The 27,672-nt window shown below is 41.8% G+C and overlaps 1 protein-coding gene across 1 annotated transcript; it reads left to right on the top strand.

The window, feature by feature from the left end:
* LOC139155694 (rRNA N(6)-adenosine-methyltransferase ZCCHC4-like) lies at nucleotides 1–27,560 on the top strand. The gene is made up of 13 exons (XM_070730936.1): nucleotides 1–182; nucleotides 2,136–2,254; nucleotides 5,252–5,334; nucleotides 7,843–8,118; nucleotides 9,271–9,351; nucleotides 10,565–10,637; nucleotides 13,968–14,118; nucleotides 17,754–17,857; nucleotides 17,986–18,107; nucleotides 22,580–22,655; nucleotides 24,333–24,384; nucleotides 25,484–25,628; nucleotides 26,506–27,560. Exons 1-13 carry the CDS (start codon nucleotides 92–94, stop codon nucleotides 26,618–26,620), a joined length of 1,488 nt encoding a protein of 495 aa, XP_070587037.1. The 5' UTR covers nucleotides 1–91; the 3' UTR covers nucleotides 26,621–27,560.
* Nucleotides 27,561–27,672: the final 112 nt, after the last annotated feature.

The raw sequence follows: 27,672 nt of genomic DNA, 5'->3' as shown, positions 1-27,672 counted from the left end.
GAGATAGGAAAAGTATAGAGGGCTTCCTGTTTAAGGGACTCGCGAGGCAGGCAAAACGGAAGGGCCCTTCGTCGAGGCCCGGCGAGCCGAAATGGAAGCAGCCTTGGCTAAGACGGACGGCATGACGACGGTGGTGTTCGAAGGCGGTTCCCCCGCAGCCCGGGCCCCCGAGTGCCCGCACGGTGAGTCTAAAAGCCCGGGATAGGTCTCGAGCCCTGGCGGGCATCGGATTGATAGTTTTAAAAAATAAAATAAAATTCCGCCTCCTTACACAACAACCCTCCGAGGTAGGGAAAGAGACAGCTTGAGATGCGCTCCAAAGGCTTGAAGGTGGACAGTTTGCACATTGTGTGTGTCTGTGGTTTCCTTTGCTTGCATGCCCACATTTCTTTTTAATTGATGCCTTATTTTATGTGTGTGTGTGTCTTTGTGTAACATATCCTTCCTGATAAGTGAAAAGGATTTATTTTCTTACTGAATACTTTGTTCTGTACAAAGTTGAATGTGCACAACAGCAAGTGTTGCTTCCTAAGTGGTCAGTTTGATTGCACAGAAGTTTGATTTACTTGGAGTTACGTTGTGTTGTTTAAGTGTTCCCTGTATTTTTTTGAGCAATATATACACACCTATGTGTGTACACACAGACAGACAGACAGATTAGATAGATTAGATTAGAGAGATAAAATGAGGACCCGGATTGTGGGGGCAATATGCTGGCTCTGTTAAAAAGTGCTATTGCTAACATGTTGTAAGCCACCTTGAGTCTAAGGAGAAGGGCGGCATTAAAAAAATCAAATATACACTATATATACAGTATACATATATATATAAAACATATATACATATATATATATAATACATACATACATACATACATATATATTGTAGGCCGAAATGGTGCTATCCTAGTCTCCCTTAATTTTAAAAATTCAGCAAAAACATTTGATACATACACACACACACACACACACATATACAGTATATATATAATATTACATTATTATATTATATTATACACTATATATATACATATATATATAAAACATATATACATATATATATAAAACATATATACATATATATATAATACATACATACATACATACATACATACATACATACATACATACATATATATTGTAGGCCGAAATGGTGCTATCCTAGTCTCCCTTAATTTTAAAAATTCAGCAAAAACATGTGATACATACGCACACACACACACACACACACATATAATATTACATTATTATATTATAATATTATATTATAACATTATATTATAACATTATATTATATTATAATTTAATTGTAATTATAATTATGGTATATATAAAATAAATCCCTTCCTTTTCACTGATCAGCAAAGATATGTTACACACACACACACACATATTTGTATGCCGCCCAACCAGTGAAGGGCTGCTTGTCTTTGGCGCTACCAGTGCGCTCTCTGAGACCACCGTGAGCGCATGCGTGTCTGGCGTGGGCACACATCAGCGTGAGATTCGGTTTCTACGCATGAGCCACAAGCAAAATCTCATGTGAGAACGCTCGCATGCATGGGATTTCGCTTATTTTTTGCTTCCGCGCATGCGAATGCGCCTCTTATCCATGTATCCCTCAGGTTGTCTGTGGCCAAGGTATACAGGTAATTCCTCGATTTACGACCCACAATTGAGCCCAAAATTTATGTCGCTGAGGGAGACATTTGTGAAGTGAGTTTAGCCCCGTTTTTTACGACTTTATCCCCCCAATATAGTTGTTAAGTGACTCACTGTGGATGTTAAGTTAATAACTTGGTCGCTAAGTGAATCTGATTTCCCTGCTGTCTTTGCTTCTCAAAAGGTCGTAAGTGTGTGAAACAGCCATAGGTCCCTTTTTTTTCGATACTGTAATTTTGAATGGTCACTAAACGAACTGTTGTAATCCAAGGTCTTCTTGTATACATTTGTGGTTCTGCATTAAGCACAGACTGAAACAGGAGCTAATATAGTGATTCCTTTTTTCCATATTCCTTTGTCATTAGGAATTCCAAATATCCGAGCTGAGCAATAAACAAATTCAAAAAATTGCAATTGTTTTATTGTTTCTTTCCACAATAATCCATTTCTGATTATTATCATTTTCTTTGCTAGGGCCTACTCTTTTATTCGCGAGGATTCTTCCAGGAAAAGGAAAGGGGAGAAGATTTTATGCTTGTTCGGCGTGTAGAGAAAGAAAAGACTGCAATTTTTTTCAGTGGCAAGACGAAAAGGTAAAAACTCAGAGCAGGAGTAACTAACAGAAATACTCTTCCTTTTCAAGGGATGGCCATGTTCTCTTTTTTTATTTTATTTTTTTAAAAAAAATATACTTTATTTATAAATATACAGAGAAAAAAGGAAGGGAAGTAGGGGGGGTAGGGAAGGGTGAACAGAAGAAAAGGGGAAAAAGGTTTGGGTAAGTAATAACATAGAAACATAGAAGTCTGATGGCAGAAAAAGACCTCATGGTCCATCTAGTCTGCCCTTATACTATTTTCTGTATTTTATCTTAGGATGGATATATGTTTATCCCAGGCATGTTTAAATTCAGTTACTGTGGATTTATCTACCACGTCTGCTGGAAGTTTGTTCCAAGGATCTACTACTCTTTCAGTAAAATAATATTTTCTCATGTTGCTTTTGATCTTTCCCCCAACTAACTTCAGATTGTGTCCCCTCGTCCTTGTGTTCACTTTCCTATTAAAAACACTTCCCTCCTGGACCTTATTTAATCCTTTAATATATTTAAATGTTTCGATCATGTCCCCCCTTTTCCTTCTGTCCTCCAGACTCTACAGATTGAGTTCATTCAGTCTTTCCTGATACGTTTTATGCTTAAGACCTTCCACCATTCTTGTAGCCCGTCTTTGGACCCGTTCAATTTTGTCAATATCTTTTTGTAGGTGAGGTCTCCAGGACTGAACACAGTATTCTAAATGAGGTCTCACCAGCATTCTATATAGCGGGATCATAATCTCCCTCTTCCTGCTTGTTATACCTCTACCTATGCAGCCAAGCATCCTACTTGCATCCTACTCGTACATTGTAGATTATAAATCATAGCACGTGTATTTCTTAGTATCATTATTGTATTTCTTAAACAATGTAAATGAACAATATTCTTACTATTATCAAAGTTATCTTAAATTTTAATAATAAAATCTTACATCTCGTTTCAATAATCTATCAATTTCTAATATTCGTATATATCTCTATATATCAGGTGATAGTAAATGGATGAAAATATTTTATAAGTGTGAAAAGTAGAGACAAAAAGGTACGAGATTAGTGAGAAGGAGGGTTGGTAAAAAAGGGAGGGGAAATAAAAATATGAAAAAAAAGAAAGAAAATGTGAAAAGAGAAAAAATAATCTGCGTATAGCGCAGACGCTTTTAGGTATTATGACATTGTGTAAAAAGATAATAGGAGGTGTATATGTATAATGTATATTTTTGTATATATATAGAGAAAGTGTAATACTGTAGTTGAGATTGTTATTAGTAAGTATTAATATTGATATAATGTATGGTGTATGTTCTATTGGTTTAAAGACAAATAAAAAGAGATATGATATAAAAGGGTTTTTTTTCAAATTTTATTGTTCTCTTTTTTTATTGTGTCTTGCAGTGGAGGAATTATTATTTTTTAAATATTTTTTTAAAATCAATATACACATACCTTGGAATATATCAATTATATACACCTACATACATTACATTTCGTGCCTTGGACTATATCAATAATATACATGTACATATATTTATCAATATTATACATGTACATACATTACATGCTGTTTTTTAAAATTTAAATGTGCAGATTTCAAAATCTTGGATGATAACGGCATTTAAAAAATAAATAAATCTGTCAATCACTGGTAATTCTGGTATACAAGATAGAAAACCGAAGGTAGGGGAGAGAGAAGATTGGTTTAGTATTAAGGGTTTTAGAATTTTTTTTTAACTTTGTTTTATATTATTGTTCGCTGGCTATAGTCCGTAAGAGGCTAGGCAGCCTATAAATCTCATAAATAAATAAAATGAATGAATGAATGGGTAAAGATGGGCATATTTCAACAAAAACAATCATTTTCTAAAGCATTGTTTCCCAAACTTGGCAACTTGGAGATATTTGGACTTGAACTCCCAGAATCCCCCAGCCAGCAAACGCTGGGGAACTCCCAGAATCCCCCAGCCAGCAAAAGCTGGGGAATTCTGGGAGTTGAAGTCCAAATATCTCCAAGTTGCCAAGGTTGGGAAACACTGTTCTAAAGAATCCATCAGTTCCAAAATAAGCAGGAGGAAACATACAAAGCTTTGAGTTATAAATATCCCCCCCCCTTTCTGGACCAGAAATTAACCGGGGGGGGGGGGATGAACTTGCATTTGGCAGAAATCTTTGTAAAATTATACTACAGGTCATCCTCCATTTACAACCACAATTGAGTCCTAATGTTCTGTTCTTAACCAAGATGTTGGTTAAGTGAAAATGTTGCTCCATTTTACAACCTTCCTTCCCACAGTTGTTAAGTGAATCACCGCTATTGTTAAATTTGTAACACGTTCGTTAAGCAAATCTGGTTTTCCCCCATTGACTTTGCTTGTCAGAAAGGGGATCATGCGACCATTATAAACATAGAAACATAGAAGTCTGACGGCAGAAAAAGACCTCATGGTCCATCTAGTCTGCCCTTATACTATTTTCTGTATTTTATCTTAGGATGGATCTATGTTGATCCCAGGCATGTTTAAATTCAGTGACTGTGGATTTATCTACCACGTCTGCTGGAAGTTTGTTCCAAGCATCTACTACTCTTTCAGTAAAATAATATTTTCTCATGTTGCTTTTGATCTTTCCCCCAACTAACTTCAGATTGTGTCCCCTTGTTCTTGTGTTCACTTTCCTATTAAAAACACTTCCCTCCTGGACCTTATTTAACCCTTTAACATATTTAAATGTTTCGATCATGTCCCCCCTTTTCCTTCTGTCATATTATAAATATAAATAAATATATTACAAATATAAATATGAGTCAGTTGTCAGGCATCTGAATTTTGATCGCACGATGATGGGGATATGGCAACGGTGTGAAAAATGGTCATAGCTCGCTTTTTTTTGAGTGAGTTTATAACTTTGAAGGTCGCTAAATGAACTGTTATAAGTTGGGAACTGCCCGAAGTAGTTCCTTCTCATTCTTTCATTTTTTGCCTCCTCTACATCTTCCGTAGATATCAGAAGCTCGTCTTTCAGCACGGGAAAATTACAACCGGCGATATCGGCCCTCTAAAACTCACTCCGACAATGTAAAAAGGTATAGTTTTAAGTTGAATTGCTTTCATTTTCATTCATCAGTTGAAAATTAAATTATGTTTTCCTGGGTTACGTGAAGTAGATATTCAAATTCCTGTAGTAAACCGCCCTGGATAGTTCCTTCAAAACTAAGAATTATAAAAGGAAATTTTATACCACCTCTTTTGTCCCAAAATGTACTTTTCTCAAGAGGCAGCTGGACTTTCTCGTTTTTCCTGAAGGTGTTTTGCTTCTCATCTAAGAAGCTTCTTCAGCTCTGACTGGGTGCTGGGAGATGGAAGGATTTATAATCCCTGCAGACAGCTGGTCATTTGCATCCTTTGAGAGGGTCATTGAGGCCAGGTGGAGGTTTATCTATGTCCTCGGGGTCACCTGAATTTATAAATGACGGTGGAGCCTTCTTGGAACTGCTGAAAAGATTGGAATGGAATGGAATGGAATATGGAATGGAATAGAACAGAATAGAATAGATTATAATATGGAATGGAATAGATAAGAATATGGAACAGAATAGAATAGAATAAGAATAGAATATGGAATGGAATAAAATGAAATATAATAGAATTAAATATGGAATAGAATGGAACAGAATAGAATAGATTACAATATGGAACAGAATAGAATAAGAATAGAATATGGAATATAATGGAATAGAATAGAATAAAATATGGAATGGAATGGAACAGAATATGGAATAGAATAGAAAAGAATGGAATGGAATATGGAATAGAGTAGAATAGAATATAAGAATATAATATGGAATGAAATAGAATAGAATATGGAATAGAATAGAATAAGAATAGAATGGAATGGAATATGGAACAGAATATGGAATGGAATAGAGTAGAATAGAATATGGAATGAAATAGAATAGAATAAAATATGGAATGGAATGGAATAACAGTGTTGGAAGGGACCTTGGAGGTCTTCTAGTCCAACCCCCTGCTTAAGCAGGAAACCCTACACTACTTCAGAAAAATGGTCATCCAACATCTTAAAAACTTTCAGTGTTGGAACATTCACAACTTCTGGAGGCAGGCTGTTCCATGGGTTAATCGTTCTCACTGTCAGGAAATTTCTCCTTAGTCCTACATTGCTTCTCTCCTTGTTTAGTTTCCACCCATTACTTCTTGTTCTACCCTCAGGTGCTTTGGAGAATAGGTTGACTCCTTCTTCTTTGTGTCAACCCCTGAGATATTGGACGACTGCTATCATGTCCCCCCTGGTCTTTCTTTTCATCAAACTAGCCATGCCCAGTTCCTGCAACCGTTCTTCGTATATTTTAGCCTCCAGCCCCCTAATCATCTCTGTCGCTCTTCTCTGCACGTTTTCGAGGGTCTCCACATCCTTTTTTGCATCGTGGCGACCAAAACTGGATGCTATTATTATTATTATTATTATTATTATTATTATTATTATTATTATTATTATTATTATTATTATTATTATTATGTTTATTTGTTTATTTATTTATTTATTTATTTATTTGTTTGTTTATTTATTTGTTTGTTTATTTATTTGTTTATTTGTTTATTTGTTTATTTATTTATTTATTTATTTATTTATTTATTTATTTATTTATTTATTTATTTATTTATTTATTTATTAGATTTGTATGCCGCCCCTCTCCGTAGACTCGGGGCGGCTTACAGCAGTGATAAAAACAATATACCTGTATAATGACAAATCTAATAGTTAGACTCTAAAATAACAATAATACAGTGTTCCCTCGATTTTCGCGGGTTCGAACTTCGCGAATAGCCTATACCACGGTTTTTCAAAAAATATTAATTAAAAAATACTTTGCGGTTTTTTCCCCTATACCACGGTTTTTCCCACCCGATGACGTCATATGTCATCGCCAAACTAATATTTTTTGCAAATAAATAACAAAAAAAATAAATATTGTTAATAAATAATTATGTTTATAAATATCAGGATCATTAAGTGTCTTATTCAATGGTGAGTACCAGTAATAATGGTGAGTAAATGGTTGTTAAGGGAATGGGAAATGGTAATTTAAGGGTTTAAAGTGTTAAGGGAAGGCTTGCGATACTGTCCATAGCCAAAAATGGTGAATTTACTTCCGCATCTCTACTTCGCGGAAATTCAACTTTCGCGGGTGGTCTCGGAACGCATCGCCTGCGGAAATCGAGGGAACACTTTACATTTAAAAAGTCTAAAACAGAAAAAACCCCAATATATAAAAAACATACCTACAGTCATATCATACACAGAAAACTACATAGGCAGGGGGAGATGTTTCAGTTCCCCCACGCTTGATGGCAGAGGTGGAGTTTAAGGAGTTTACAGAGGTGAATTTTAAGGAGTGTGGCTTCCATTGTGAGAGCTTCCTTGATGTGTTTTAGTTCTTCTATTTTTGGGGGTTGAGAAGTGAAATGTCTTCCACGAAAAGCAAAAAAAAAAGTCCAGTTCCCTCTTGAAAAAATATCACCTTTGGGACAACCATAAGGAAATGCCCTTATCTCATAGACTTTTCTGCTACAAGGTACAAGGAATTCATCGCTCTACCGCCGTCGAAAAGGAAGTTTTGTCAAGAATGTCAACAGCTCCTGCTGATACCTGAATGGGAGAGACACTCTGACCATCCAGTACTCTCTGATATCTCCATGGCCCAGCTGAGAAGACCTAGCCAACTCCTCAGCGCTCTGGAGAACAAGAAGACGAACGCTCAGTATCTCTTCACTGACAGAAGTTGCCATTTCCTGTTGGATCTTCTCGTGGCGCAAGGTTTCCGACGGGTCCTTTGTGTGGGTACTCCAAGGTGAGCTCTTAGCGCCCCCCACCCTTAGCCCAAGGAATTGCCTTTACTTGAAGAAACATGGGGCCAAAGTTACACAATACAGAAGAACAGAGCTGGAAGGGACCTTGGAGGTCTTCTAGTCCAACCCCCTGCTCAGGCAGGAAAGAGTTTATAGAAACATAGAAGACTGATGGCAGAAAAAGACCTCATGGTCCATCTAGTCTGCCCTTATACTATTTCCTGTATTTTATCTTACAATGGATATATGTTTATCCCAGGCACGTTTAAATTCAGTTACTGTGGATTTACCAACCACGTCTGCTGGAAGTTTGTTCCAAGGATCTACTACTCTTTCAGTGAAATAATATTTTCTCACGTTGCTTTTGATCTTTCCCCCAACTAACTTCAAATTGTGTCCCCTTGTTCTTGTGTTCACTTTCCTATTAAAAACACTTCCCTCCTGGACCTTATTTAACCCTTTAACATATTTAAATGTTTCGATCATGTCCTCCCTTTTCCTTCTGTCCTCCAGACCAGTGTTTCCCAACCTTGGCAACTTGAAGATATTTGGACTTCAACTCCCAGAATTCCCCAGCCAGCGAATGCTGGCTGGGGACTTCTGGGAATTGAAGTCCAGATATCTTCAAGTTGCCAAGGTTGGGAAACACTGCTCCAGACTATACAGATTGAGTTCATTAAGTCTTTCCTGATACGTTTTATGCTTAAGACCTTCCACCATTCTTGTAGCCTGTCTTTATCAGTGATGGTGAACCTTTTTTGGTTTGTGTGCCAAAATATGTGTGTGTGTGCGCTAGCATGTATGTACGTGCCCACACCCCTTCCCTTCCCCCCCCCCCAAAAAATTCACACCACCTGTTAGGAATAGCAATCCTGGGTGATATTTCATTGTAGGACAAACATAGAAGATGGATGGCCGAAAAAGACCTCCTGGTCCATCTAGTCAGCCCTTATACCATTTCCTGTATTTTACCTTAGGTTGGATCTATGTTTTATCCCAGGCATGTTTAAATTCAGTTCCTGTGGATTTACCAACCACGCCTGCTGGAAGTTTGTTCCAAGCATCTATGACTCTTTCGTTCAAATCATATTTCTTCATGTTGCTTCTGATCTTTCCCCCAACTAACCTCAGATTGTGCCCTTTATCCATTTCAGGCTTCATGAACTGATCCAGTTGGCAGCTGCGTCCAAGAAGAAGATCTCCCTGAAGAGTCTTTTGCTCGATATTGATTTCCGGTAAGGCGTTTATTATGGGATGGCTGGCTGTCCTGTCTTCCCCGGAGTTCTTCCTCTTTCCAACAGTTGCCTTTCTTTCCATGCCTCTCCGTTATGTAGATAGTTCTCAACCTGCAGTCACAGTTTTTCTGTTGCTAAGCGAAACGGTTGTTAAGTGAATTTTGCTCCCTTTTACGACCTTTGAACGATCACTGAGCAAACTTTTGTAAAGCAAGGACTAACTGTAGATTACCTTCTGATTATTCCTCTATAGATTGTTTTCTCAGCTATTAATATGAAGAAGAAGAAGAGAAAAGAAAAGGGAAGGAGGAAGGGGAATGGGGTAGAAGGAATGGAAAGAAGAAAAGAAGGGAGAGAAGGAGAAGAGGAAGGGTGAAAGAGAGGGGAGAAGAGAAAAAAATTAAAGGGAAAAGAAGGGAAGGGGAGAAGGAGGGGAGAAGGAAGGAAGGGATGTAGGTAAAAAAGAAATAGGAAGGAAAGAAAGGAGAGAAAGAAAGATAGAAAGGAGGGGAAGGAAGTAGGAAGGAAAGAAGGAAATGTTGGTAGGTAGGAAGGAAGAAAGAAAAAGGAAGGAAAGAAAAAGAAGGAAGTTGGAAGGAAGGAAAGAAGGAAATAGTGGTAGTTAGGAAGGAAGGAAAAGGAAGGAAAGAAGGAAATATAGATAGGTAGATAGGAAGGAAGGAAGTGGGAAGGAAAAAAGGAAATATTGATAGGTAGGTAGGAAGGAAGGAAAGAAGGAAATATTGGTAGGATAGAAAGAAAGGAAAGAAGGAAGGAAGGAAGTAGGAAGGACAAAAGAAATACTGGTAGGTAGAAAGGAAAAAGGAAGGAAAGAAGGAAATATTGGTAGGTAGGAAGAAAGGAAGGAATAAGGAAGGAATGAAGTAGGAAGGAAAGAAGGAAATACTGGTATGTAGGAAGGAAGGAAGGAAAGAAAGAAAGAAGGAAATACTGGTAGGAAGGAAGGAAGGAAGGGAATAGGAAGGAAAGAAGGAAATACTGGTAGGTAAGCAGGAAGAAAGGAAGAAAAAAGGAAGGAGGGAAGGAAGGAAAGAGGGTCAAATGGATGGGCTTTTCGGAGACATTGGACCGGCCGAATGCCAAGGGAGAAAGCAACAGACATTTTTATCTGCCGGGTGCAACCGATCACCCATCGACATTTTGACTGCTGAAATCTGATTTGTGAACCTAATAAGAATCAATTCCTCCCCAGGTATTCGCAGTTCTATCCCGAGGAGGAATTTTGCCACTACAACATGTTCAACCATTACTTCTTTGCTGGAGAGGTAAGGGCCAGTAAATAAGTTTCTATTTTAATCTTCCCTTTCGCCATCTTCTTATTTTGTCTCACACCTCTATTCAAGAACCAAAATAAACGCATGAGTTGGCATCCCTATCTTGCTCCCCTTTTATATATCAACACAATTTCCCTAGATCCTCCATTAACAATTGTTGTCTGCTTTCTCTGTAGTGTAAATTGGCCTGACTCGTTTTATAAAGTTCTCTGCCAAATTTGCACGTCCTAAAACCTTGAATTAAAAAAAAGTCCTGTTCAAATTGCCAAAGAAAGATCAGTGTAATCAATGAAATTGCATTGTTTTTTGTTACATTGCTCCAAAGTATGCCATGATTAATTGACAGAGTCCTTCGGGACCATACAAATTTAAACCATAGAAACATGGAAGATTGACGGCAGAAAAAGACCTCATGGTCCATCTAGTCTGCCCTTATACTACGTCCTGTATTTTATCTTAGGATGGATCTATGTTTATCCCAGGCATGTTTAAATTCATTTACTGTGGATTGACCAACCACGTCTGCTGGAAGTTTGTTCCAAGCATCTACTACTCTTTCAGTCAAATAATATTTTCTCACGTTGCTTCTGATCTTTCTCCCAACTAACCTCAGATTGTGCCCCCTTGTTCTTGCGTTTACTTTCCTGTTAAAAACACTTCCCTCCTGAACCTTATTTAACCCTTTAACCTGTTTATTATTATTATTATATTATTATTATTATTATTATTATTATTATTATTATTATTATTTAGATTTGTAGGCCGCCCTTCTCCGAAGACTTGGGGCAGCTCACAACAATAGTAAAAGGACCTAATAGTAAAACAAATCTAATATTAAAAGAAATATATATAGTGGTACCTCAAGATACGAACCTCTCGTCTTACGAACAACTCGTGATACGAACCCGGGGTTCAGAAAAATTTTGCCTCTTACGAACTTTTTTCGAGTTATGAACTGGCGTTCGGAGACTGCTGGGAAGCCGCGCGGGTGTTTTAAAAGGTGACAGCTGGGCGGCGGGGCTTCCCAGAAGCCTCCCGAACGCCGGTTCGTAACTCGAACAAAGTTCGTAAGAAGAGGCAAAATTTTGCTGAACCCCGGGTTCGGTTCGGGAGGTTGCTGGGAAGCCCCCCAGGCCGGCTGCGACCTTTTAAAACACCCGCGCCTCTTCGCAGCTGTCTCCCGAAGCCGAACGCGGAAGTTCGGCTTTAGCGTTCAGCTTCAGGAGACAGCTGCGAAGCGGCGCGGGTGTTTTAAAAGGTCGCAGCTGGCCTGGGGGGCTTCCCAGCACCCCCCCGAACCCCGAACTTTTGCCGAACTTCTGGGTTCGGGGTTCGGGGGGGTGCTGGCAAGCCTCCCAGGCCGGCTGCGACCTTTTTAAAGAGCCGCGCCGCTTCCCATCTGTCTCCTGAAGCCGAACGCTAAAGCCGAACTTCCGCGTTCGGCTTCAGAAGACAGCTGCGAAGCGGCGTGGGTGTTTTAAAAGGTCGCAGCCGGCCTGGGGGGCTTCCCAGCACCCCCCTGGCCGGCTGTCACCTTTTAAAACAGCCCCGCGGCTTCCCAGCAGTCGCCGAAAGCCGTTTTTTTGCAGGGTTTTTTTGGTTGCACGGATTAATTGACTTTACATTGTTTCCTATGGGAAACAATGTTTCGTCTTACGAACCTTTCATCTTACGAACCTCCTCCTTGCACCAATTAAGTTCGCATCATGAGGTATTACTGTATACAGTGGTACCTCATCATACGAACTTAATTGGAAGAAGCAAGGCTAGGCTAAAGGGTGAGTGGGAAGGAAGAAAGGCAAGGGGGGCACCCCTCCCTTTTCTTTCTTAAAAAGACACCCTTTCAGTTCCTTTGCAAGCACCATGTTCTGTGCAAAATCTTTCCTCCCGCAAGCTGCCCCTCCCTCCTCCCTTTTCTTTCTTAAAAAGACACCCTTTCAGTTCCTTTGCAAGTAACGTTGTTCTGTGCAAAATGTTTCCTACTCCAAGCTGCCCCTCCCTCCTCCCTTTTCTTTCTTAAAAAGACATCCTTTCAGTTCCTTTGCAAGCACCATGTTCTGTGCAAAATGTTTCCTCCCCCAAGCTGCCCCTCCCTCCTCCCTTTTCTTTCTTAAAAAGACACCCTTTCAGTTCCTTTGCAAGCACCATGTTCTGTGCAAAATGTTTCCTCCCCCAAGCTGCCCCTCCCTTTTCTTTCTTCAAAAAAGGGGAAAAAAAGAAACCCCTTCATCCCAGCAGCAGCTGGTTGGGTTCCTAAGATGAAAATAGTTCGGAAGAAGAGGGAAATTAATCTTAAACACCGGGTTTGTATCTTGAAAAGTTCATTAGAAGAGGCGTTCGTAAGATGAGGTACCACTGTATATATAACCCCAATAGTTAAAAAACCATACAACACATACATACCAATCATAAAATATAGGAGCCTGGGGGAGGTGTCTCAGTTCCCCCATGCGTGGCGATATAGGTGGATCTTGAGTAATTTGCGAAAGACAAGGAGGGTGGGGGCCATTCTGATCTCCGGGGGGAGTTAATTCCAGAGAGCCGGGGCCGCCACAGAGAAGCTCTTCCCCTGGGGTGTGTCCCCCCTTTCCCTTCTGTCCTCCAGACTCTACAGGTTTGAGTTCATTAAGTCTTTCCTGATAAGTTTTATGCTTCAGACCTTCCACCGTTTTTGTAGCCCGTCTTTGGACCCGTTCAATTTTACCAATATCTTTTTGTAGGGGAGGTCTCCAAAACTGAACACAGTACAGTAGTACCTCTACTTAAGAATGCCTCTACTTAAGAACTTTTCGAGATAAGAACCAGGTGTTCAAGATTTTTTTGCCTCTTCTTAAGAACCATTTTCTACTTAAGAACCCGAGACTGGACAAATTTCCCAGGAAATTTGAAAGCGGCACGAAGGACCGGCCAGTTTCTTGCCATTCCCCCTTTAATCCCGGCCATCTCGGGCTTTTCTGGGCTGCCAGGGAAGCCTTTTGGTGGTGCTTAAGGAGGCTTTGGCAGCCCAGAGTGAACGAAGCATTTTCCTTTCTCTGGGCGCTTGGAGAGGGAATAAACCTCTGCCAGCGCCCAGAGAAAAGAAACATTACCTTCTCCCACCCAGATTCTGAGCTTTTATTTCTTTCCTAATGGGTTTTCACACATTATTTGCTTTTACATTGATTCCTATGGGAAAAATTGCTTCTACTTAAGAACCTGATCATGGAACGAATTAAGTTCCTAAGTAGAGGTACCACTGTATTCCAAATCTTTTTTAAAAAGAGGGAAATTTGCCAATGACCAGATCTCCAGCATTCCAATTTTCTCTCGGCTCCCTTGCAGGCTGCTTCCCGCGTATGTGAGGATTTCCTGCAGGAAAACCGAGGCAGGCATGTGGTCATGGTGGCCGATCCGCCCTTCGGAGGTTTGGTGGAAGCTTTGGCGTCTGGTTTCCGGAAACTGATGGCGATGTGGAGCTCGGCAGGAGATGCAGGTAACTCTTTCTGAAGGACTCGCGAACCTGAAGGAGGGCAGAGAAAATATCTACAGACCAGTGATGGTCAGTGCGGGCGCAGGCACCCCTGTGTGAGATTTTGCTTCAGTGCATGCGTGGAAGCATAGAAATCAGCGAACATTGCCAAAATCTTGGGTGAAGATACTGGCACATGTACGATTTTGGCGTTTTCTGCCGATTTCTTTGCTTCTGCGCGTGCTTGTGATTTTCGCTGATTTCTTTGTTTCTGTGCATTCTTGCCACCGCTTTTAAGTGGGTCGTTGTTGAAGTCAGTCAGACAATGGTTAAACAAAGCTGGCTCCTTCAGGGACTTTGCTTGTCACATGATTGCAAAAGGGACCCCTACTCTACTCTCTCCTATAGAAACATAGAAGACTCACGGCAGAAAAATACCTCCTGGTCCATCTAGTCTGCCCTTATACTATTCCCTGTATTTTATCTTAGGATGGGTACAGGTTTATCCCAGGCATGTTTAAATTCAGTGACTGTGGATTTACTAAGCACGTCTGCTGGAAGTTTGTTCCAAGGATCTACTACTCTTTCAGTAAAATAATATTTTCTCATGTTGCTTTTGATCTTTCCCCCAACTAACTTCAGATTGTGTCCCCTTGTTCTTGTGTTCACTTTCCTACTAAAAACACTTCCCTCCTGGACCTTATTTAACCATTTGACATATCCAAATGTTTCGATCACGTCCCCCCTTTTCCTTCTGTCCTCCAGACTATACAGATTGAGTTCATTAAGTCTTTCCTGATACGTTTTATGCTTAAGACCTTCCACCATTCTTGTAGCCCGTCTTTGGACCCGTTCAATTTTGCCAATATCTTTTTGTAGGTGAGGTCTCCAGAACTGAACACACAGTATTCCAAATGTGGTCTCACCAGCACTCTATATAAGGGGATCATAATCTCCCTCTTCCTGCTTGTTATACCTCTAGCTATGCAGCCAAGCATCCTACTTGCTTTCCTTAATGCCCGACCACACTGTTCACCCCTAAATCCTTCTCTTCTGAAGTTTTTGCTAACACAGAACTGCCAATACAATACAGTGTTCCTTCGATTTTCGCGAAACGCTATACCACGGTTTTTCAAAAAATATTAATTAATAAATACTCCACGGTTTTTTTGCTATACCACGGTTTTTCCCACCCGATGACATCATACGTCATCACCAAGAGTCACTTCTCTGTCTCTTTCTTTTTCTTTCCTGCCATTCTCTGTTTCAATCATTTTCTCATTTCTCTTTTTTTCTCCCCTTTTTTCTATCATTTCTCTCTCTCTCTCTTCCTCTCTCACACTCTCTTCCTCCCTCTCTCATCTCTTTCTTTCCTTCTCTCTCTTTCCTTCTCTCTCCCCCCCTCCACTTGCCCACGAGAAGAAAAAAAGCAACCTCTGCCGGGCAGCTCCCCTTGTGCCCCTGCTTTGTGCCTGCCTCTTTTGGGGATTTTTTTTTCTTTTCTTTTTTCGCCTTTGGTCTCCCATTAAACCAAGGAGAATGTGAAAAGGGGGGGGAAATGCCCAGGAGGAAGCAGGAGCAACCCAAGCGCCTCTCTTTACGTAAGTGCTCCTTTTCTTTTTTAAAAAAAATCGCCCCCTTCTCTGTTTTGCCCCCCGTTTTCCTTCTCCCCTGCCCTGTTCTCCGCTGGGTGTCTCTGTCTTTCTCTGTCTGAGTGCGTCTGTGTGAGCGCGAGAGAGGGAGTGCGTGTCTGTGTCTGTGTGTCTTTCCCTCCTCTCTTTCTTCGCTCTTGTAGCTCTTTCCCCTCCCCTTTCTTCGGATTGTGCATTTGTGTGCGTGTACGGATGGGTTTCTCTGAAGGGGGTCTCTCTTTTTTTTTGTGAATTTATCGGTTGCGAGGTCCGCCTCCGGCTAAAGGTTGCGGCTTGGGCTGGTCAGCCTCGGAGGCGGGAGAAGGCGAAGAGCAAGCGGGGAACCCGGCGGGGTGGATGGCGGCGGCGGCGTGTGTGTGTGTGGTGGTGGGGATAGGATAGAGAAGGACCCGGGAGAGTTCGGGTCTGCCGCTTGGCTGCCGCCCAGGAGAAGCGCGGGGAGGGCGAGAGAGGGAGATCGTGGCATGCGAGGTCCCTGCAGAGCAGAGGGGGTGGCTGAGGCGGCGGCGGCGGCAGGCGAGCTTGGAGCCTTGCTTCGCCTCCTTCGCTGCAATAAAAACGAAGGGGTCAGACGCAGCCTCGGCGAGCCGAAGGTTTCCGCGGCTCTGACTCAGAGCAGGAAGGGCTGGTGGGGGCGGCGAATTCACCTCCCCAGCCACCGGCTCCACCATCTTCGCATGCGCGGCCATGGAAAAAAGGGCGCGCATGCGCAGATGGTGTTTTCACTTCCGCACCACTATACCGCGGAAAATCGATTATCGCGAGAGGTCTTGGAACGTAACTCTCGCGATAATCGAGGGATCACTGTACTCAGATTGAGGATTCCTTTCCCCAAGTGCATTATTTTACATTTGGAAACTATTCTCTACTCTACACTCTACACACACTACTCTACTCTCTACTCTCTACTCTACTCTCTATTCTACTCTCTACTCTACTCTGCTCTACTCTATTCTCTACTCTACTCTACTCTTTACTCTACTCTACTCTGTTCTACTCTACTTTACTCCACTCTACTCTGATGACAAGCTAGGATTTTGACATGATGTCAGCCACAACTTTAATGGCTATCTTCTACGGAGAACTCATTTAAAATTTTTCAGCCAGCATCTCACAGTTCCGAGGAGATGGCAAAGCTTCTTTAATAATAATAATAATAATAATAATAATAATAATAATAATAATAATAATAATAATAAATTTATTGTCATTGTCAAAGCAACGAATTGTCATTGGCAACGAAAGTCGTGTGACACCCAGAGACCAGTCCCACCATACATAAAATCAGAATAGGTAAATTTAAAAATAAAATTAAAAATAGAATTAAAAAATAGAATAAAATGTCCTACCCACTACAAATTCCCCACCCTGAACCACTCAACCATCTACATGACAAACTGAGTAATATAGTCCAACAGTTCACTGATGGTGACCCTTTAGTTCATTGTTAAGTACAAGTATAGCTCTGGGATAAAAACTATTCAGGAAACGTGTGGTCCGAGTTCTAGTTGTTCTGTATCTTCTGCCAGAAGGCAACAGTTCAAAAAGATTGTAAGCAGGATGAGAAGAGTCTTTGAGAATGGTCTGCACCTTCCTAGAACAGCGAGATGTGAAGATGTCATCCAGGGCGGGTAGCTGGAGCCCAATAATGTTCTGGGCAGTTTTAATAATTCTCCGTAGAGCTTTTTTGTTCTCTACAGAGCTGCTCCCATACCAAGCTAGAATGCCGTATGTCAGGACACTCTCAATGGTGCTGCGATAGTAGGACAACAGCAGATGCTGAGATAAATTTATTTCTATTGCAAAATAAATCGTTTTAGCCCTAAATTGTTTGCAGAGAGAATAAGTGTTTTTGCTATATTGTTCCTTGCAGAATTGTATTCGTATTTACATAAATCCATATAGATATTTTTTATTTATTTGTATCTAGTACTGTATATCTATTTTTTTAAAAAAAAATATTGTGAACAGTAAGTGGATCTCTTCTCTGTTTCTTTTCCCCATTAGATTCTCCTACCAGCAAAGAGCTACCTATCCTTTGGATATTCCCGTATTTTTTTGAACCACGCATTCTTGAATTTTTTCCAAGTTTTACAATGTTGGATTATCAGGTAAGGACGTAAGAGAGTCCTGTCTCAAAATCTGTAAACTCTTTTGTCTGTATCTGAGCGCCCCAACCCACTGGAAGATTTCTCTGCCTTCCTTTTGTTAACTACTCCTGCTTTTATTTATTTTTTAGGTTGATTATGACAATCATGCGCTATACAAGCACGGGAAAAAAGGCCGCAAACAATCGCCAGTTCGGATTTTTACTAACCTGTCCCCACGTTCGATAGTTCTTCCCGTAGAAGAAGGATACAGGTAAACCCTCTGCTCAATAGAACAAATTTTTATTTTTTAAAAAAACTACACAAACGTGGCTTGCCACAGTGGGCACCATCCTTTTGGGCAGCAGGCACTGGTTCCATGGGAAGTTTTTTTGTAATAACATATAAAAAAGTGATGAACAAAGAAGGGATTTTAAAATTTAGAATAGAACTGAAAGAAGAAGGGATTGACCTGGAATGATGGGAACACCTATAGATAAGATCAAGACTAGAAAAAGATAAGAGAGAGGGGGGTATTGAAACAAAAGTAGTATTAGATAAAATATTATTAGGCTCAGAGGAGAAATTTATTTATTAAAATTATACTGTTACTTATTAAACTATAAAATGGAAGTTGAACAAGTGAAGGAAAATATGATTAAATGGGCTCAAGACTTTGGCTATGTACCATCCATCTAAATCAGGGGTCCCCAACCGCCGGGCCGCGGACCAGTACCGGGCCGCGGGGCATGTTGCACCGGTCCGCGGAGTCAGCAGCTGCCGTCCCTCCTGCCGCCGTCCCCTCCCTCCAGTGCTTCACCTCCCGCCGGGCAAGAGGCCTCAGGAGGCAGGGTGATGGACGGGACAGAGGGGCAAGAAGGACCGGGAGGCTCAAGCCTCTTTTAGCTTCGGCCGTGGCATGCCTTTGCGTTTTTGGCTGGGGGGGAGGCAGGAGGGCCGGCCTGACCCCCTCCCTCCAGCGCTTCGCCTCCCGCCGGGCAAGAGGGCTTGGGAGGCAGGTTCTGCTGGCCACAAGGCAATGGCGGGAAAGAGGGGCGGGGAGGACCACCATGCTTAATCCTGCCCCCAACCACACCCCTTTCCGCTCCCACCGGGCCATAGAAAAATTGTCTTGCTGAAACTGGTCCCTGGTGGAAAAAACGTTGGGGACCACTGATCTAAATGAATGGCAACGAATGTGGAGTAGAAATAATTCAATTAAATTTAATTCAATTTATTAGACTTGTATGCTGCCCGTCTCCGAGGACCCGGAGCTGTTCACAACATGCAATACAAACAATATGTATATAAATCTAATAGTTAGAAACAGTCAACTACTGTAAAATCCCATTATATAAAAAACAGTCAGTCTACTCAATGACACCCATACATAATATTTGACGGTCAGAGAAGAAGAGGGCATGATCTAACTGCCTCATGCCTGGCGGAATAGATGGGTCATAAGTGTTTTGCAGAAGGCGAGGAGGGTAGGGGCAGTGCCAATCTCCGGAGGGAGCTGATTCCAGAGGGACGGAGCCACCACAGAGAAGGCTCTTACCCTAGGTCCCGCCAGACGACATTGTTCGGTTGACGGGACCTGAGAAGGCCGACTCTAGTTAATACTAGCCACGGTCCATAAAGAAAATTGGTCAAAGATGTACTTTAGGTGGCACATAACCCCCACACAACTAGCAAAAATGGATAAAAAGCGTTCGCCCAAAATGTTGGAAATGTAACAAAGAATTTGGATCATATTACCATACGTGGTGGAGCTGTGAGAAAATTAAGAGATATTGGAAGGAAATCCAGGTTTGGCTAGAGCAGAGGTCCCCAACCTTTTTTGCACCAGGGACCGGCTTTAAGCTAGACCAGTTTTCCATGGCCCGGTGGGGGGGGGGGGGGGGGAGCTAGCTGTCAGCGGCGCCGTAAAAGGGGCGATCAAGAGAGGAATGGGTGAATGAATGGACGGAGGGTGGGAAGGAAGGAAGGAAAGAGGGAAGGGACAGGAACAGAAGAAGGGTGCAAAGGAAGCAAGGAAAGGTGTGAAAGGGGAGAGTAAGAGAGGAAGGAGTGAAAGAAGGGAATGAGGGAGGAAAGAAGGGAGGAAGGAAAAGGAAAGCAAGAAATGGAGGGAGGAAAGGAAGGAAGGAAAGAAAGAAAGGAAGAAAGAAAGGAAGGAAGGAAGGAAGAAAGGAAGGAAGAAAGGAAGAAAGGAAGGGACAGGAACAGAGGAAGGAAGCAAGGAAACTTATGAAAGGGGAGAGTAAGAGAGGAAGGACTGAAGGGAGGGAGGGAGGGAAGAAGGTAGGAAGGAGAAAGAAAAGAAGAAATAGAGGAAGGGAAGGTAAAAGAGAGAAAGAAAAAGAGCAAGAAAGAAAGAAAGAAAGAAAGGCAACTTCAAAGAAAGGCTCACTGAGCATCTCTCACTCTCTCTTTCTATCCCTCTTTCTTTCTTTCTCTTCCCTTCTCTCTCTCCTCTTCCTTTATCTCCTCTCTCTCTCCCTCTCTCTTTCTCTCCCCCCTCTCTCCCCCTTTTCCTCTCTTTCTCTCTCTCCCTCTCTTGCTATCTCTCCCCCCTCTCCCTCTCTCTTTCTCCCTCTCCCTCTCTTTCTCTCTCCCCCTCTCTCTTTCTCTCTCTCTCCCCCTCTTTCTCTCTCTTCTTCTCACTTCCTCTCTCTTGTTTTCTTTCTGTCTCTTGCTTTCTCACTCTCTCTCACTCTTTCTCTCTTGTTTTCTTTCTCACGCTCTTTCTCTCTCCCATTCTCTCTCTCTTGCTATCTCTTTCTCCCCCCCTTTCTCTCACTCTCTCTTTCTCACTTTCTCTCTATCTTGCTGTCTGTTGCTCTCACTCTCGTTCTCTCTCCGTTCTTCTCAGCGGTGACGCGCGCACGCCCTGCCCGCCTCACCTTTGCGAGAGCACTTTCGTCCCGGGCTCTCAGCAAGCTGGTTGCAGGAGAGGCGGGGCCGGCGAAGGTGATGTTCAATGTCGGGGGCGCACGGCCGGATGCGCGCGCTCCCTATCTCCCTGCTAGCCCACTCGGAATATTCAAAATAAGAAAAGCCTTCGCCGGCAAAGACTTTTCTTATTTTGAATATTCCGAGTGGGTTAGCAGGGAGATAGGGAGCGCGCGCAACCGGCCGTGCGCCCCCGACATCTCGGCGTCAAGGAGGCGCAGCGGCGGGCAGAGAGAGGGAAGGGGGGGCAGCAGCATCCCTCCTGGCCTTGGCGGGCCGCCCGACCCTCCCCACCTGCTGCAAACGCGGCGGGCGGCGGGGGGAGAGCGAGGAGCCGGTTCCGGCGGGCGCGGGGCTTGGCTGGCTGGCAGGGGGAGCGCCGCTGGTGGTGCGGAAAGACCGAGGGGGCCCTGGCGCCGCGGACCGGCTGAAAACCCCCAACGGCCCGGGCCCGGTCCGCGGACCGGCGGTTGGGGACCCCTGGGCTAGAGGAAATACTAGAGAGAAGAATAGAAAAGTAGCCTGAACTTTTTGTTGTTGTTGTTAGGAATAGCCCTTGAGAATTTTGATAAAAACCAAAATGTACTTAATTTTACATATTGCGACAGCAGCGAGAATAGCTCTCGCACAAGATTGGAAAAATGAAAATATGCCCACTGAAGAAGATATAATCGGAAAAAATAATAGCGTATGCAGAAATGGATAGCTTAACCAAAGAATTAAAAAATGTAGATGAGCCAGAGTGCACTAACTCTTAGGATAGGTTCTACGGTTGGATGAAAAAAAAAGAAAAAGCAAAGGCAGGGAGTTAATAAATGTTAGAAAATTTGGAAAGCAAATGTCAGAGGATCGGCCTTAAAAAGAAAAAAAAGGAAAGAAAGGGTTTTTTCCCCCCCGTGGACCGGAAGGGGCGTGTTTTCACGTGCTATCTGCACTTCATTTATCTGCCCACCCAGAATCAGATACGATATCAGGAACCGGAGAGGTTTCAGAATGAAGACAATATCTCCGAGACCGCCTTCTGCTGCACGAATCCCAGTGACCGATTAGGTCCCACAGAGTGGGCCTTCTCCGGGTCCCGTCAACTAAACAATGTCGGTTGGCGGGCCCCAGGGGAAGAGCCTTCTCTGTGGCGGCCCCGACTCTCTGGAACCAGCTCCCCCCAGAGATTAGAACTGCCCCTACCCTCCTTGCCTTTCGCAAACTCCTTAAAACCCACCTTTGTCGTCAGGCATGGGGGAACTGAGATATCTCCCCCGGGCCTATATAATTTATGTATGGTATGTTTGTAGGTATGTCTGCTTAAAAATGGGCTTTTTTAACTATTTTAAATTGTAAATTATTAGATTTGTCAGGAACTGTTTTTATTGTGTTGTGAGCCGCCCCGAGTCTACGGAGAGGGGCGGCATACAAATCTAATAAATAAATAAATAGAATAAATAAATAAATACAGCAGGAATTCTTGAAGACGTTTACTTTTTCATAGCAGAAACTATACTCTATATATTCTATTTACATAACACCAACACTATCTTACTAGACGGCACACCACCACTAATCACAATCCTAGATCAACCACAGACTAACCACACCTATGCAAAGGCACATTACAGTATATACAGTTCGTAGCCAATCGGGTTGTAGTACATTCTGCTGATCCACCATGTCTCAGCATTCCTTTTAATTTACACTTAATCACATTCTACTCCACTGTAACTGGAATATTACCTGGGTACTAATCCTGACATTGCAACCTTTCTCAAAACCTTCTCATTGGTTTCTCTCCGCCAGGTTTTGCCCTGTCTGTCAGCGATACGTCAGCGCAGAGAACCGACACTGTGACATCTGCAATTCCTGTACTTCAAAAGTGAGTCTGTCTGTAGAAATCGCAGACAAAGCTTGTCCAGGCCAGGAAATCTTTCTGAGTGAGCAACTTCGTGATTTGAAGTTCTCTGCCTCTGGACTTGCCAGTTTATTATTTATAACCAGTTTCTTGTGTATACAAATATAAAGTATTATTAATTCTCTACTTAACCTAGTTACTATATAAATGGTTAATAAGTGACACATAATATACAAACAACAAGGTAGGATGGCAAAAATAAACAAAAGAGTATGTAATTAGTCTTAGACCAAAGTTAGCTCTTCTATCACTTGTGGACTTCAGCTCCCAGAATTCCTGAGCCAATCGTGCTAGCTCAGGAATTCTGGGAGTTGAAGTCCACCTGTTATAGAAGAGCCAACTTTGCCTACCCCTGACTTAGGCAAACAAGGGTTTTTATTTATCTCAGATAAGTGGAAGCTTAAATGGATAATTATTTTCTTAAGCTAATCAAGGGAGTAGTGGTATGTAGATTTTAATCCTATCGTATCCACAAAGGGCATTCCATATTCTCATATTTTACTCTTTTCTCTAGGTACACAGAAAGTATAAATAAGGCAGAATAATGAGATTTATTTATTTATTTGTTTGTTTATTTTATTTTATTTATTTATTTATTTATTTAAATTTATTTATTTATTGGATTTGTATGCCGCCCCTCTCCGCAGACTCGGGGCAGCTAACAACAGCAACAAAACAGCATATAATAATAATCCTATACTAAAACAGTTAAAAAACCCTTATTATAAAACCAAACATATGTACAGACATACCATGCATAAAATTGTAAAGGCCTAGGGGGAAAGAGTATCTCAATTTCCCCATGCCTGGCGGCAGAGGTGGGTTTTAAGCAGCTTACGAAAGGCAAGGAGGGTGGGGGCAATTCTAATCTCTGGGGGGAGTTGGTTCCAGAGGGCCGGGGCCGCCACAGAGAAGGCTCTTCCCCTGGGTCCCGCCAAGCGACATTGTTTAGTTGACGGGACCCGGAGAAGGCCCACTCTGTGGGACCTAACTGGTTGCTGGGATTCGTGCAGCAGAAGGCGGTGCCATGAAGGGCTTTATAGGTCATAACCAACACTTTGAATTGTGACCGGAAACTGATTGGCAACCAATGCAGACTGCGGAGTGTTGGTGTAACATGGGCATATTTGGACAAGCTGCCCCGAGTCTTTGGAGAGGGGCGGCATACAAATCTAATAAATAAAATAAAATAAAAGCCCATGATTGCTCTCGCAGCTGCATTCTGCACTTTATTGTCAATATAGGTTTGCCATATCGTTACAATAATTGGCAATGGCCCACATCTGTCCTTAAGAAGGATGGTTGGTTGCTCCTTAATTTAGTCCTCTTGTCTTCAGTGGAATTCAGGCACCAGGATCAGAGGTGAAATGCTACCCATTCGGCCTGATTCGGGTGTACCGTTAGTGACGGTGAGAGGTTAGGATAACCAGTATTGACGGCAGCGTGAGGCTCCGCCCTCCTGCCCCGATGCCGCCATTTCTGTTCTTTAAACCCTCTGCGCATGCAAAAATTTGGGCTCAGAAAATTTGGGCTCAGTTGTAGGTGTAAGTTGAGAGTTACCTAGTCCTTAACTTGATAAAATGATACTTTTCTTCTTTTAATCAATATGAAAATTAACATATTTTTCTTCCCTGCAAATAGGATGGCAGATGCTGGACGCATTGTTACCTTTGCAAAAAATGTGTAAAACCCTGTAAGTTGTTGTTTGTGTGGGTTTTTTTTTAAATAATACCTTTATAGGTTGAAATCAGAATTCAAATGGCTATTAAAAAGTTTTAATGTTTTGCTTGGTGGCAAGATGACTCGACCTCTGGCCCGGTCACAAAACAGATAGCTTTAAACTGAGGTTGGTGGATATCTTCCTAGGAAATTTGACCACCTTTTGATCCTGGTTAGTTATGGCTCCCAAAGCTTCTGCTATCGGTGCGCTGCGCACGCAGCTTTGGATCTCTGGCATTCGCGCATGCATCCCAATGAGATTTTGCTTCTGCACATGCGCAAGAAGCAAAATCTCACGAGGGGGCATGCGAGCGTGCGAGATTTCGGTGATTGTTTTTGCTTCCATGCATGCGCCGAAGCAAAATCTCACGGGTGCATGCGCATGCATGTCAGAGACCCACGCATGCACAGAAGCAAAACATCGCTGAAATCTCGTGCGCGCATGTGTCCCCTTGTAAGATTTTGCTTCCTGTGCAGGCTCGCGGGAACACGGGCACGCCAGAGAACCCGCTACTGGTCCTGAAACAGGAACAGGAAAAGGGAGGCATAGAAATCTAAGAGAGAGAGAGGGAGAGATGGATGATATAGATAGATAGATAGATAGATAGATAGATAGATAGATAGATAGATAAAGAGATAGAAAGATAGATAGATAGATAGATACATAAGTAGGTAGGTAGATAGATAGATAGATAGATAGATAAGTAGATAGATAAGTAGGTAGATAGATAAATGAGAAATAGAAATGGATGGATAGATGGATAGGTAGGTAGGTAGGTAGATAAGTAGATAGATAGATAGATAGATAGATAGATAGATAGATAGATAGATAGATAGATAGATAAATGAGAAATAGAAATGGATGGATGGATGGATGATAGGTGGGTACGTAAAGTCTGGTGCTTTACTGAAAAGTTTTATTGTACATTTTTACTGCAGATTCTTTCTAAATTGTATTTTTTTAAAAATAATCAATGCAGTAAGCATGCTGATTTAGCTGTGGACAAAACAATGCAAAGGTTTCATTGCTGCCTTTTCATGGAGGACTGAACCCCCCTGCTTTCCTTTGGCAGCCTGGGTTCACTGTAACACCTGCGGGCGCTGTGCTCTTCCCACCCATCCTTGCGAGGGAGCCCGTGCCGGGTGCTTCATTTGCGGCGAAGCCGATCACAAACGCACCGCGTGTCCGAATCGACAAAGAACCTGCAAAGTTGATCAGTAAGTTGAGGATAGGAATTCATATCCTGCTGATCTGGAAAAATGAGACCGGCTGTTTTGAGCTCTATTTTATTCTAAATTCTATTCTATTCTACATTCTACTCTATGTTCTATTATTATTATTATTATTATTATTATTATTATTATTATTATTGTTAATTAGATTTGTATGCCGCCCCTCTCCATAGACTCTATTCTATTCTATGTTCTATTCTATTATTTATTTTATGCTATTCTATATTCTATTCTTTAGTCTATTCTTTATTCTAGTCTATCCAACATTCTATTCTATTCAACATTCTATTCTATATTCTATTCTATTCTAAATTCTATTCTATTCTACATTCTATTCTGTTCTATTCTATGTTCTAGTCTATATTCTATTCTTTATTCTTTTCTATTCTACATTCTATTCTATTCTTTATTCTATACTATTCTTTATTCTATTCTATTCATTATTCTATTCCACATTCTATTCTATTCTTTATTCTATACTATTCTATTCCATTCTATATTCTGTTCTATTTTATTCTTTATTCTATTATATTCCATTCGATTCTATTCCATCCGATTCTTTATTCTATTCTTTATTCTTTTCTATTCTATTCTATATTGTATTCTACTCTGCCCTATTCTTTATTCTATTCTTTATTCTTTTCTACTCTATTCTATGTTCTATTCTCTTCTATATTCTCTTCTCTTCTTTCTAAACCAAGCAATTGTCAGGCAGATATTTTTGCCTGTTTGAAAGTATATAAGATTCCCACCCATTTCTAATTGCATCATGTGCTTAATTTAATTTAATGTAATATAATATAATGGCGTTTTCCCATCTCTTTCATCCTTTCTTGCCACAATTGTTTCCCTTCCTCTGCAGAGATAACAAAAAGGCCAAGGCAAAGAAGAAGCGCAAGAGGGTTCTTCTGGAGACAACATGTTGGAAAAAGGCAAAAGCTGCAAGAAAAAGGAAAAATGAAGACCTAGAACTGTGACGGCGAACCTATAGCACGCGTTCCACCGGTGGCACGCAGAGCCATATCTGAGAGCACACAAGGCTTTGCGCGATGTCAGCTCCACCGCGCATATGCGTGCTGGCCAGCTGATTTTTGGCCTTGCTGATGTGTGTGTATGTGTGTGTAGGCCGCTTTTGTCCTCCCCCAACTTCAGGAAAGCCCCCGGAGCATGTGGATCTGAACTTCCGGTTGGCCCACTGAGCTGTTTTTCGCCTTCTATTAGGCATCCTGAAGCCTGGGGAGGGTGAAAAACAGCACAACGGCTGAACCGGACGTTCATTTCCAAACTTCTGATTGGCCTGTTGGACCATTTTTTTGCTATCCTTAGGCTCCAAAGCTTAGGAAAGGTGAAAAATGGCCCAGTGGCCTAATCAGATGTTCATTTCCAAACTTCTGGTTGGCCCGTTGGGTTGTGTTTTGCCATCCATAGGCTCCAGAGGTTTTCTTGAAGCTTAAGGAAGGTGAAAAACAACACAATGGCCTAACCGAAAGTTCATTTCCAAACTTCCAGTTGGGCTGTTTTTCACCATTCCATAGGCTCTGAAAGCTTTGTTGAAGCCTGTGGAGGATGATAAACAGCACAACAGCTTAACCGGAAGTCCGTTTTTGAACTTCCGATTGGCCTGTTGGGCCGTTTTTGGCCATCCAAAGGCCCCTGAAGCCTGGGGAAAATGAAAAACTTCAGTGAAGCCTACGTGCTTTTGTGGGAGGGAGGCATGCACTGAGGGAGAGCATTGCATTGTGGGCGTGGGCACATACATGTGCTATAATGCATACATGCACCCTTTTGGCATCCCCCCCCCAAAAAGGTTCTCCATCAGTGACCTAGAATAAAACATTTCAGTGCTTATTCTTTTGCTTTATTATTCTCCCATTGTTAATCTGGCTATTAAAAAAATATCACTGGATTAATAGAAAAGGTTTCTATTTTTTAGAGTCAAATATGTCTTTGGGCACACACAGGTAATCCACAACTTACAGCAGTTCATTTAGTGGCTGTTTACAGTGACATCACTGAAAAATGTGACTTA

The sequence above is a fragment of the Erythrolamprus reginae genome, unplaced genomic scaffold (genome assembly GCF_031021105.1).
Source record: "Erythrolamprus reginae isolate rEryReg1 unplaced genomic scaffold, rEryReg1.hap1 H_47, whole genome shotgun sequence".
NCBI lineage: Eukaryota > Metazoa > Chordata > Lepidosauria > Squamata > Dipsadidae > Erythrolamprus > Erythrolamprus reginae.
The sequence above is the reverse complement of the archived record's forward strand: the minus strand, read 5'-3'. Positions and strand labels throughout refer to the sequence as shown.

What these genes read in the sequence shown, in the direction of transcription:
- LOC139155694 (XM_070730936.1), top strand. Translation starts at nt 92, where the DNA reads ATGGAAGCAGCCTTGGCTAAGACGGACGGCATGACGACGGTGGTGTTC. An exon ending in TTGCTCGATATTGATTTCCG is followed by an intron (nt 9,352 to 10,564) that starts GTAAGGCGTTTA and finishes ATTCCTCCCCAG; the next exon opens with GTATTCGCAGTTCTATCCCG. An exon ending in GCAATTCCTGTACTTCAAAA is followed by an intron (nt 22,656 to 24,332) that starts GTGAGTCTGTCT and finishes CCCTGCAAATAG; the next exon opens with GATGGCAGATGCTGGACGCA.